A 13,517-nucleotide genomic window follows, 5' to 3' on the forward strand; every position below is an offset into this window, starting at 1 on the left:
TTCCTTTCGGCCATCCTTTTTTACACCGTTTTTCCATTCTGCGAACGGCCTCAACTTCCGACGACAGTGTGTCTGAGGCTTCGGACATGGCATCGTCTTCTCTTTCTGACGCCAATGACGTTCGCCGGCTTACATCAGGTGATGAAAGCTTCAATGGTGCTGTGAGCATCGTTGCAATTGAATCTAAACTTGCAACCGATGCACTTTCGGCGGCTGATGAACTTGATTCAATGTCTAAGGCTGTGCTTGGGCCGGCTGATACAGATGCTCTCGCCACAGTTGTTCTCTGAGCTTTTGGGGCCTCTGTACGTACAGTTTTATTATCGTCTGTGTCTGGTGCTTTTTCGATAGTTACTTGCACCTCCATTTTGGTTGACGCAGATTTTTCCTGTACTCTTGTCACAGTATCCTTAACTATATGACTCGTCATCGGGGTGATCTTTTGATCTTTGTCGATAAATCAAGATTTTTCTTCATTACGTCTATTGATGGAGATATAATCGAAGATTTTGCCGGTTTTTTAAACTGCGCTGGTACGGGTCTTCTGTCAACGACGTCAGTCCGGGAATGAGCCTTCTCATGTTTACTTTGTTGTGTCTGATGAGTCGACTCGATCTTGGAATCAATGATTCTTTCTATCATTGTCGCGAGACTTGGTGCCATCGTATTAAGCAACTGCTCCACGTTGATTTTAGGTGTGGGGGGAGCAGCAGCAGCTTCTGCGTATGTAGTCGATGGTCTAGGTGTACGTAGGTTTACAATCTTCTTCGCTTCAGGGTAGCTGACTTTTTGAAGCGTTTTAACCTCCTGAATGGCTGTTTCTGATTTGTATACTGGGCAGTTCCTAGATCGACAGTTATGGTGCCCTTTACAATTAATTCAGACTGGAGGGTCTTTACATGGATCGCCCTCATGTATCTTCATTCCGCATATACAAATTTCCTGCGCTTCACATCTAGCTGCAGTGTGTCCGAAACGTTGACACCTAAAACATCTCATCGGCTGCGGAATAAATGCCCGTACATCAAGCCGATGGATGCCAGCTCGTACCTTTTCAGGAAGATTTGGCCTATTGAATGTCAAAACATGAGATGCCGAAGGAAGAATCTCACAATTTCGTCTCATAGTAAGTCTGCGATAATGTGTCACTCCTTGACTAGACATTTCCTGCACTATTTCTTCTTCAGTACAGTTAAGAAGATCTCGGCAAACAACAACTCCTCTGGATGAATTAAGTGTATTATGCGGTTGGACAGTAACCGCAAATTCACCGATCTTCTTCAACGCCGGGACTTTCTGGCTTTGCATGTCGTTGATAGTTTCGACATGTAATCCATTAAACGTCTTACGGATTTCCTTGACAGGACCACCAGCACAATTTGTAATCTCTCTGGCAATTAAGAATGGACTTACCTTTTGGAAGTTACCATTCTCTTTCGTAATGACCAAAAATCTTGGTTTGGGAACATTATTTCCAAACAAAGCTCTTCTTAAATCTTTACTGATTTTATCAGCATCTTTTCTCATGTTATCACTCTCCTTACTTTTTTTCCTCTTCGCTTGTGGCGAATCGGCGGTTTCTAAACGAGGGTGTTTACGTGCACCCTCTGCCACGTTAGTTGGTTCAGGAAAATTCATGAACATTGATCCCTTCTGTAGCAAGGCTAGCCGCCGGGGTACACCCCCACTCCAGGGCTACTATCCTTGGAGGTCCGATCCGGTACTCCGGTGGAACCGGCATATGTCCTGGCAGAGAGCGGATGCGCAGTCTCTGCACTGACTCCAGGCTCCTACTCACCGAAGCTTTCAAAGCTCCCATGCACCGACATACATGGGCACCATTGCTACATGCTTGCCATCGCAGGGGGCATGTGGACAACGGAAGGGTCTCCGTTACACCTGCAATAACATTGACCCTGGCCGCCACACCGCCAGCTCTAAGAGTGGTATGAATCCATTTCCAAAATCGTTTGTTATTCCATTTCCTGCAGGTAGCCAAAAATCCAGTCCGTTTAGTGACCTGAAGTTGGAACCAGGTCAAACTTAACAAAGCATAACCGAGGAATTTACTCGGAACCCCGTTAGCCAGCTATATGTAATGTACGAAAGTACAGCTGTTGCCGCCCTGGACGTGGAACATAGATGTTGTGTTCCGGACGTGGGGATTATCTACCTCAGGGCTGTACAATATATTATCCACATTATCTATTTTTTTATAATCATATAATAATCTACTTTTATTTTTGATAGAACTTCTCCGGTAAATTTTCTCATCTCATTATGTGTTCAATACTTTTATTTTTATATAAAATTTATATTATTATTTGCAAATTCTATCAATTTTTTTTTTCTTATCTTTTACTTCTTAATGAAGAATAAAAAAAAAAGTTCAGAACCATGGCATAATTTTTCTATTGGGATCAATTGCTGCAATGTAATTGAAAAACAAAAAAAAAACAAAAAATGATACTACAGCTTAACATTTAGAATGTAGGAGACCACTTTTTTATTCATGGTTTGTACATAAAAATACCTTCCATCCCTTTTCAATAAGCAGCTTAAATTTTTACTTCTAATCATGATGCATTTAAAAAATAACTCAACCCAATATATGTAAAATAATGGTGATGAATAATTAAACTACAATAATACGTCGATAAAAAAAATACTGAATCACAAAGTATATTAAAATAAATCAATTAATTCATTTAACAATAATTACTAATTAAATTAATTTCGTCTTTTCCTGCATTATAATCTTGGTGGTTGTTTTGAACTATAATAAGGAACATAAGTTGAATAAAACAGTGAGTGCATAAATACACTTGCTTGGAAATGATTTCAAAGCAATTTAATTCATAAATAAACAAAATTATGAGTACATTTCAACCAGCCATTCACTTGGAGTTATCATTCTTCAATGATGTTCAAGACTTACAAAAATTGGTGATCATAATTGGTTTTCCCTGAATGCTTAATACAATTCGTTTTAACTACAACATATAAGTATCTCAAAGTCTCAAGAAACGATGTTATTTGTACCATTATTAAATCTATTCTGTTTAAAATAATTATTACATCTGATGAATAAATTATATAACATATTAATCTAAAGAAGTATATTCTATAACATTTGTTACTTTAAATTAAGTTACCTGATAGTTCAGAATATGTCCTTCAAATAACCAGTCGACTTGTCTTATTGATGGTTGCACATAAATTTTAGGTTGTGGCATTGATTGCTGTGTAACTGGAATATTGGTTCTTACTTCACAAGTAAGTGTTATTGTACTTCCTTGATTAACCATTTGTTCTCTTGGACCCAAGATTCTTGTTAAACCTACAGCTGCAAATAAAAGGATTTTATATTAAAAATTCATAAATATAAATTAAAAGATGATAATTTATCCGAATATCATCGATCATTCTTTGAACAGAAATGAGCAATTTCTAATATCAATTTAGTAATAAGTATGGCCTCTACCGTACGATTTTTTGAAGGATTATCATTTATATATATATATATATATATATATATACATAGGGTATATATATATATATTTATTATCCGCAATTTAGTTATATTTTTGTTTATGTTGGTAGTACTGGGTGACGCATGTGTGGTTTAATTGTTGTAATGTCTGTGCAGGTTTGATTCTGCTAGGTTAATTCCATTATCGTTGCCCTGCCGTTAGCTGCTCCGCTTTCTGTTTGCACCAAAGAAGATCAACGTTCAGTGACCCGTATTTTGTGGTCGGAAGGTGTATCAGGGACCGAAATTCAGCGAAGACTTTCGGTACAGTACGGGAACAGTGTGTTGTTGCAACGAAGTGTCTAGGAATGGATTGAAAAATTCAAAAATGGTCACACAAGTGTTACGCACGACGAAGGAGCCGGACAACCGTTTACCGCCACAAATGAGGAAAACGTTGAGCGTATACGTGATATGGTTTTCTTAGACAGACGATTAACTATTGATGAAGTGGCACATCGTCTGCAAAATAGTCACCGTTCTGCCTACGAAATCATCCGCAACATACTTGGGTTTCATAAAGTCCGTGTAAGATGGGTCTCAAAACAACTCACACAGTTGTTATCTGCCAAATACATTTGGAGCGCTATGGTAACGAACGGGACATCTTCTTAGACAGAATTATCACTGGTGACGAAACATGGATCCATCATTACGAGCCGGAGAGTAAACGGCAGAGTATCGAATGGAAACATCTAAATTCGCCCTGCAAAAAAAGTTCAACCAACCGTCCGCAGGAAAATTAATGCTTACGGTTTTTTGGAACTCACAAGGCCCAGTACTGGAACATTATTTAAAACATGAAATATAAAATAATTTTACTGTATTAAAATTATTAAGATGCAGCAATATTTCCTGCATTTTTTTTTGTAATAGTTAAATTTTAATATTATTTACTTCAGCAGGTATATAATTCTTTTGTGCAACCGGATTCGTGATCAGCCCATCGTCAGGTGCATTATTTTAATATATAAATTCCACGTATCTTCAAAATTCATATACAACAATAAAATCATACACATCATATATAATTATAAAAAGTCTGTGAAGCATTTCATATTGTTACTATTTTAAAATCTTTAATACAAATAAGGATAATATCCTTGTTCTTTGAAAACTAATGTTGAACAATTATATTGTTAATTATATTGTTATTGCAATATAGTATATTGCATACTTTTTTGCATTGACTGTCCTATTTCTTTTTGTTCATTTGTTACTATGTTGTTGATAACATTCTTAAAGATATTTAAAGCCTCATATAATGTTAAATTTCCTTCCATTGTTTATTTGCTTAATCAGTTTTACATTATGTTCTGGAAATGTATGTTAATTTTTTAAACAATGAACGACTCTATTTGATTGATAGATTTTGGGCTTTACGTGTACATTCCTATGTTCTTTATACCTTTGAAGAATAGATTATTTCATTTGTCCGATATAGACTTTACTGCAAGATGAACATTTTATTTAGCCCGTTTCTTTTAAATTAACGTTTACATTTGAGATGGCTGGTTTCATTTTTACTTTGATTGCTATGCCAATATCATTCATACGAAATAATTTTGCTATTTTGTTAATGCTGAAATAATTTTTATCATGATGGATAATCCAATTGGTAAATTTTTTATTTGTTTTGTCTTACAATTTTTTGGGTCTAGATTGTTATTAATATACTTATCATTATATTCATTTTCTTTCCCAATCTGTGATGTTTATTTCGCTATTTTTCACTCCTTTTTGAATGTATTTATTCTTTAAGTAGTGAAGGGTTGAGAGTATCTTTAATAATAAAATTTGATTTTTCAGAAAATAATTTGATTCTGAAACTTTTTTTTTTGTATGTGATATATGATGATATAAACTGCAAGGTATAATTGAACTGGTTTTTTCCAATTTTTGTGTAAAAGTTTATCAATTTTTTTTTTTGTTTAGTTAGTTTGAATTCTAAGTAATTAATTGTGTTATTAACTCTACTTTTTGAATAGTAAATTGATTTTTTTTTATTAATTTCACAGAGAAACAACAATAACTCATTCAAATTAATGCTATAGTTTATATAAAAAAAAATAATCGTAGATGTCTTTTGTAATAAACGTTTATATCGAATGTTTTTAATATATATTATAAATATTTTCGTCAAATTCTTGTTGGAAAATTTTTGATTGCTTACTATTTAATGGACATTCCATACGTAGGCCATCTATTTGCGTGAATTATCTGTCATTAAAATTGAAGTAATTTTAATTTAAAATAATTTTAATAAATTCATTAATTCCTCGCTATATTTATCCTTTATGTTATTATTACTTTATAGTTTATTATGTATTACTTTTAAAGTGGTATTTACATAGAGGTATATAGTGGTATATTAGAATACACATTTACTATATTTAAAAAAATCATTATAATTATTTTCGAAAATGTTTTTCTTTTTTATGCCTTCTAAGAATCTATTACTATTTTTTTTTTAATTCTATTTTCTATTTCAATATACGTTTCATCTATTATAAATTATTTTAGAAATTTTGCAAGGAGGAGCTGTTGTAAAATTCACTATTCGTCTTCACTATTATGTGTTTGTTTTGTTTCTGAATTTTGATAATAGTTATCAAAATAAATTTCAGAATCAAATTATTTTCTGAAAAAATCAAATTTTATTATTAAAGATACTCTCAACCTTCTACTACTTAAATCGATAAAGAAAATGAATATAATGATAGTAAAAAAATAATAGTAAGACAAAACTAAACAAAAATTACTAACTGGATCATCCTTCCTTGTACGAATTATTCTAGTATTAACAAAATAGAAAAATTATTTCGTATGAACGATATTGGCATCGCATATAAAGTAAAAATGAAACATCTAAAATATAAACATAAAATTTGAAGAAAATGTCGTTTATGAAATAAAATGTCCATCTTGCTATAAAGTCTATATCGGACAAACAAAAAAATATTTATTTTGAAAGGTATAAAAAACATAGGAAGACATACGGTGAGCCCGACTTTTTTCAATTAAATACAGCAGTTCATTGTTTAAAAAATAAACATACATTTTCAGAGCATAACAATATAAAGCTGATTAAGCATATAAATAAAGGAAGGAAATTAGCATTATATGAGGATTTTTTTGTCTTTATGAATATTATCAGCAACAGACTGATAAATGACCAAAATAAATACAAGAGGCAATGACAGAAACATTCAGTTATTAATATCATCAGTTGAATGTAATAAGGTTTTATTAGAAAACCTTACTTCTATTAAAGATTTTTAAATGGTAACGTCGTGAAATGTTTCACAGACTTTCTTTAATAAATATAGTTGTACATAATGAGTCTATTTTTAATGTTACATAAAATTTTTGGAAACTATATGGAATTTATCTATTAAAATAATGCACTTGTCGATGGGCTGTGCCCACCATGTACAAAAAAAACCGGTTGTACAAAAGAATTATATTCCTCCTAATCTACGTAGTAATAAACTAACGCCTCGGATAAAATCCAAACTATACCTCTGTGCAATAACATCTACGCATACGTCCTGAACGGGCAACAACATGGTATTTCGTTACTTTCGTAAAGGCAAAGGTACAAACAGAGAAAATCACTATTCAGAAATTGAGCTACTATAAAAGAAAGAGTTCGAAATCTAACGATGAAGCCTCCAAAGCCAGAGATGCCTTTAAATGACAGGCTAAGCACTTCAGCCACCCAACATGCTTTAGCGGGGAGTTCGTAGGATCTTGACTCTGATGCATTGCTGAGCGAAAAATCAGAGCCAATGCGAGGCCTCAGATACCCTGGAGTTCGATATTGAGGCCTTCAGCAAAATTTAAAAAGAAAGAAGAAAGGAGGATGGATGACTTAATTTAAACCTAGGCGATAAAATTTAATATGTTATTTTATATGTGCTAATAAAATTAAATGTGCTTTATATATATTACTTGATTATTTTTTGACAACGTTTCATTAAAATGTTAAGGGTTTTTTTAGTGTCTTAATTTTAAGTGTCAAGGGCCCATTACACCTTTTTCTATCTTTGGTTTCTTTGGGATTTTAATATCCTTCGATATTTCTATGTGAACATCTATTTCTGTACGTTCTGTTATGGCAAAATTAATCATTGGACTACGTCGCTAGTGTTTTTGTCAGGCAGGGAAATAAATTTTAACCTTTTTTTTGTATATGTTGTGAAAGGGACTAATGAAGTCTATACCCCAAAAACTTTTAAAAAAATCTAATGTAAGTAACCTTATTTCTGGCCTTATTATCACCGCTCCTTGTTGGAGTAACGATATGTATTAGCCTAAGATTGAAACCTCCTCTGCTCCCACTTCTGAAGCATCAAGATAATAGACTGTTAGAGCTACTTGTTTTGAAATAGAAACTTGCACGAATTTCGCATACTGCAGAATTGGTTACCGGGTTCTGTCGATCACCTCAAGAGACGCGTAAATCAAATCCTAATTGAAGTTTAGTTAGCAGTTTGGCACCCGCTTTGCTCACTCCTAGTCGACAATTGACTCATACAGAATAACTAACTACATTAAGTTATCTTAAAGCTTTTTAATTTTATTTTTATTTTTATTAATCTTAATAATAATTTGACCCTGCTAAGATAGCATAATAATACATTTTTAATTGAGGCCTGGAATGAATGGTTTGACGAGAAATATACTTTATCAAAGATATTTTTTTTAAATTTTTTTAAGTTAAAAGTTTAATTACGAGTGTGTGTAATGTAATGTAATATAAAATTAAAGATAAAATAGAAGGTTGATATTGAAAATTGGATCAAATTGTTTACTTTATTCTAAATTTTTGTTATTGGAAATACTGTATATAGATTAAGGATTGAAATAAATTTCAATTTAGTCTAGAATAGTGACATAATAAATGGCATTATCTAATAAACAGTACAGACAAAATTCGATTGCGAATAATGGTGAACTGGTATAAATCAATATTTGCAAGGATCTATAATTAAATTTAATATTATTTCCAAGGTACTTTATTGTTCTTAAATTATGGTTTTATTCTCAAAAACCTTTATATTGATTGAAAGTTTTTATACTGTTAATAAGGAAATTTTAGTTTACAAATTTTTACCAATTCTTTGTTAAGACAACTCTATCAGCGTGATACAAGCAAATGTTAGTTTTAATTTTCTTTATAATTTAAAAATTTGTTTAAACTTGAGGATTAACTTTGTTGCAGTAGCTGATAGAATATGACTGACGGATGATATGATTATGAATGATAAATGAATATTAGAATAGTAGCTGATACAAATGTACTGTAAATAGGTTTATAATCTCTGTTTAATTAATTATTTTTTATAGTATTTTTATAAACCTGCCTACTTTTGTAAATGTTAGTGAGCAGGTGCATCTACGTCATGTTTGATTTGAATTTGATGAACAAAAAAGAAAGATGTTTTATCGCTTTTCCCGGTTACAACAGATAATTTTAAGTTTCGTTATCTGAAATTTAGATGATTTTTATCCATCGGTGTAGAAAAAGGACACATCTATATTATATTCTTATTGTTTATTGTAATTTCATGCTCCCCTGAATTTATTATTCTACTTTTCTAATTTTTTTTTTTAACTAGGTACAAGTGAGTTTTTTTTAACGTTATATTATAAATCATAACTCTTTTTATATGGTATATTGTTCCAAAAGAGATTATTTTAATAAAAAAATTAGTTTTTGGCAGTTCTACGCAAGAAGATCGAATTTTCGTTTCCGATGCCCAGTCTAAACTGCAGACAGAAACGCACTGATTTTCAGGGTACAACTTATTACATACGTTCGATAACCAATAAATACTACACACAAACAACAAGTTTCAACACGCTAACCAGTGTGACTCACTGTATAAGAACGTATGAAAACTGTACCACTCCACAGCCAACATAACCTCACATTTCTTAGACCTTAAATTGAGCGAACTCAAAAACGACTCAACCTATCTTCATCAAATTTTCACATGCACAACTTCAGGTACGCTATTACAGCATAATGAAATTGATCTAGAAGTTCAGAAAGATTTCCACATAAGCCAATAAATATGTAAGGAAACACCATTTTAAGTGAATAGTGTTTTCATACTCCTCATATTACAAAATGTAAAGAAAATCCATTTTCACTTCTCACTTCCACCATGCTATCAAACGTAATACCGTACTTTTCTTCGAAAAGTCGGTAAAGATTCAGGAAAACACATTCTCTTACGTAAAATTTACCTTTGTTTATGCACTGGAAGTATATATACAAACTGAAACACCATTAAATCAAAAATTTATTAGACAATCCTTTTATAAAAATTAATGTCATAGACTATATAAAATAACGAGCGTTTATGAAAAATACTACATTAAAACATACTATATTATTTATTTTTTTAAACTAAACCTTTTTTTTTACAAAACGCAGAGCATGATCTCAGAAAAGTTTTACTCCCCACAAAAAAAGTATCTGTAAAAACAAATTTTTACCAAACTATTTTATTAAGAAAATTTAACATACTACCCATTTTAACATTGTGTCTAACTAAAAAAAAATAATATAAAATTATCATAATGGATAACAATAATGTTTACACATTTATAATGTAAGATTATATAAATTACAAGATGAAAAGACGCTTAAACACATAAAATAAAGCAAGCCTAAAAGAAAGTAAATCATTTATGTAAATAAAAATGAGAATCACCAGATTAGAGAAATTCAAAAAATTTCAACCTGAAATGAACAACACACACAGATCTCAAATGGAATTAGAATCCTATCATACTGCATTTTGAAAACCTTATTAATAACAATCTATAATTTTTATTTGTTTATAACACTATTCAATTGAATATTAAATAATCTTTTCCAGAAGTAATAGACAAAAAACTCATTTACCCTCAATCTGTATTATTGTGAACTGCACAACAGCCAAGCGAAATTTTAATCAGGGAAATTTAATTAATTTAATTGTAAAAATCTTAATACAGCTAAACGTTTGATGATATTGGTTGGAAGTGAATTTTCAATAAAACAGCCGTTAAAAGAAATGTGGTTCGGGAAGGAGTTCAATTATTTGTCACTACCTTCAGCAATCAGAAGGGATTTGGAACGGTTCATTCTGTATCATAATAGCTCTAATTAATTTTTATAAAGAAGCTTTAATTAGAAATAATTTTCTTTGTTTATCTTGTTTAGCATATAAACCTCTAAAGAATACCTAATAGTATGAGTAATAAGAAATAATACTTTCTTATATACAGTTTAAGTAAATTAATAATTATTTTTCCATTCCTCTTAATATAGCTTAGCAAATTCCGAATGTTTCTATATGTTTTTTACTTTATTAATAACAATAAAACATCGTGTACATTTTCTTCAAGGAAAGACATTTATGCTAATTATAAGATATTCTTGACTTAACTCAATATTTAAGTAAAAAAAATGTTAATTTGGTAAGAAAAATATAATAAAATATGATATTTGATCGTAAATAAAGAAATAAAAGAATACGCAATTAAATTTGAATATATATACAGCCAGTAGTAATTAAATTTACACGTTACTGATATACACATAATATTGTTATTTGTCGCTTCAGGAAAAAGCTTAAGGGAACAGGTTTATTTATTTTCATGAAGGTGTTAATGTATTTATTAATACATTCGATTCATTTACAATAGATTTTCGTATTATTATTATAATGACTTATTAATACAAAGTTGTAATACAATATCATAAAAACGACTAATAATTCCAAAAAAAAATAATAATAAAATAAAAATAACAGATGAAATTGATGTAAACAAAATAATTTTCGCTGTAGAGTAATATTATAAATCAGTGACAGAATAAATTTTGCCTACAGGATTCATTACAGGTAAATAACAAGTAACTGAATACAGTATGTATTCAGTTCCTATCTAATGTTAGTGAAGAGTGAATTTTCCAAGAAATACAGGGCACTGAAGTTGCTCGTTATTACTAAGTTATTCATTACTATGATTTATACTCATATTTTATTTGATTATTATAATAAAAATAATGTGAAATTGACTGATTCTATTTTTTTAATACAGAGAGTAATATTTTAGTTTGTATTTAAAAATTTAAGCTAATTGAATGAATAAAACGACAGAAATAAACAAATCAAAAAATTGAGAATACAAAATTCATTTTCGAAGTAGGTTCTGAGAAGGGAAATGTATGGAAAAAAGCGGATTAATTAAAAGTCATTGACTACTTTAAAATAAAAACCAACTTCAATATCGTTGATCAATTCTGTGGAAAAGGTTATAATAGAAGATTTAATCAATGGGGAAAGAAGGGTGTTTTTTTTAGATCTAGTTGACTGAAATGAGTTACTTTTTTTTTTTTTGGTTTGAGTTACTTATGTAAAAGAAACAATACTACCTGTTTTAAAATATATACATATAATGTTATAATTTTAAATATTTATTACTTTTTTTTCCGGTTTTATATATTCAAAGAGGTATATAGTGATTGTTATAATAAAAGCGAGTTTAGATTTTGAGTTAACATAATTTTTTAAAAAGTATTTTTGAGTTTTTTTTATTATTTATTCTATTATGTGTTGTAAGGGATTTTTTATGTCGCTTTAGTACATTTATTGTTTTACATTTTTATTATTATTTTTTAGTTTATTATTTTGTTATTGCTCTAAAAACCAAACATTAAGCCTACTCACACTTAATTCAGTCGAAAAAACAAACCTTAAACCTAAATCATACACAAAAAATATTTTACACTACATCAAATAGAAACAAATCCTCATGTGTGCGTGTGTGTATATAGTAATTACAAGAGCAGGAGGATTAATAATTATATATTAGAACTTAAATAATTCATAGAGTAAAATAAATTTCCTAATAAAAATAAGAATTTTTTTTTTGCAAAAAATAATTGACTAGAATAAGTAATAATATGCAAAAAAAGATTTTTCTTTTTTGTATTTAGTTTTAATTGAACTTTTCTTGTTTTTGAATATATTTTAGTTAATTTTGCAGATTCAATAATTTTAGCTCGAACCATTTTAACCTGGAAAATTACGAATTAATTCATTGTTATTGAATTGATTAGTTTATTGTTGGTAGATTTTAAAGCAAGGTTGGACTGTATGTTCATAGGTGATGAATGCAGACAACGCCTTGTTTGTTGAATAATGGTTTAATGAATTGTCGTCTTGACAATTAATGAAATGAATTGTAACATAACGTATAACTTGACATATAGAAATAAAAAAATATAAAATTAAATAAAACATTAAAGCTAACGTTCATCCAAACAAAGAATGGAGTCCATCCGGACGAAATTGTATGACGACCGCCTTGGATAAGATTCGAACGCCGAATGCTAGTACGAGCGGAACTCTCCGGTGAGCGCTAACACCCTCTAGATCGCAGCACCGGGCGGCTCGACGTGGAAGGGAACAATTGTTTTATCTAATTACAGTGTTTTTTTTTTTTATTAAAGCAAAAGATTACAATTAAAAATAATTACTTTTTTTTAAATTTTAAGTTAGACTTACTGGAATTTTATTATTTTTCTTTATCTTATTTACGAAAATAGATTTACTGGAAAGTATACTGTGTTTTCGTACATTATTTTTCTACAGTAAAAGCAGTACGTTTGGCTGTTTACTTCAATCAAAACTGATTTTCTTTTTTTTGTTTAATTTTTTTTTAATGGTTTTAATTGTTATTGAGTAATAATTGAAATTACAAATTTGAAAAATTGTTAGTGGAATATTTCCTTGTTAAATACACGGTTCTACTTATAGTCATAAAATCTCCCATAAAATAAAATTAACTTCAAACATCAAGATTTATTTCAACTTGTAATTATGTTTGTATGTGTCGATTAATAATAACGATAAGAAAAAGATAAATTTTGAACGTTGCATGTCGTTTTATTACAACACATAAATCCAGCACATATTTG

The 13,517-nt window shown here is 30.1% G+C and overlaps 1 protein-coding gene across 3 annotated transcripts in view; it reads right to left on the minus strand.

Moving 5' to 3' along the window:
- Positions 1-13,517, minus strand: part of LOC142325557 (uncharacterized) — a 387,407-nt gene that overhangs the window by 50,738 nt on the left and 323,152 nt on the right. For all 3 annotated transcript variants that reach the window (XM_075367460.1, XM_075367450.1, XM_075367470.1), the window contains exon 6: positions 3,156-3,346. In XM_075367460.1, the coding sequence (XP_075223575.1) occupies positions 3,156-3,346 (191 nt within the window). The remainder of the gene's footprint in view (positions 1-3,155; positions 3,347-13,517) is intronic.

This window comes from Lycorma delicatula, chromosome 1 (assembly GCF_047948215.1).
Source record: "Lycorma delicatula isolate Av1 chromosome 1, ASM4794821v1, whole genome shotgun sequence".
NCBI classification, from domain to species: domain Eukaryota; kingdom Metazoa; phylum Arthropoda; class Insecta; order Hemiptera; family Fulgoridae; genus Lycorma; species Lycorma delicatula.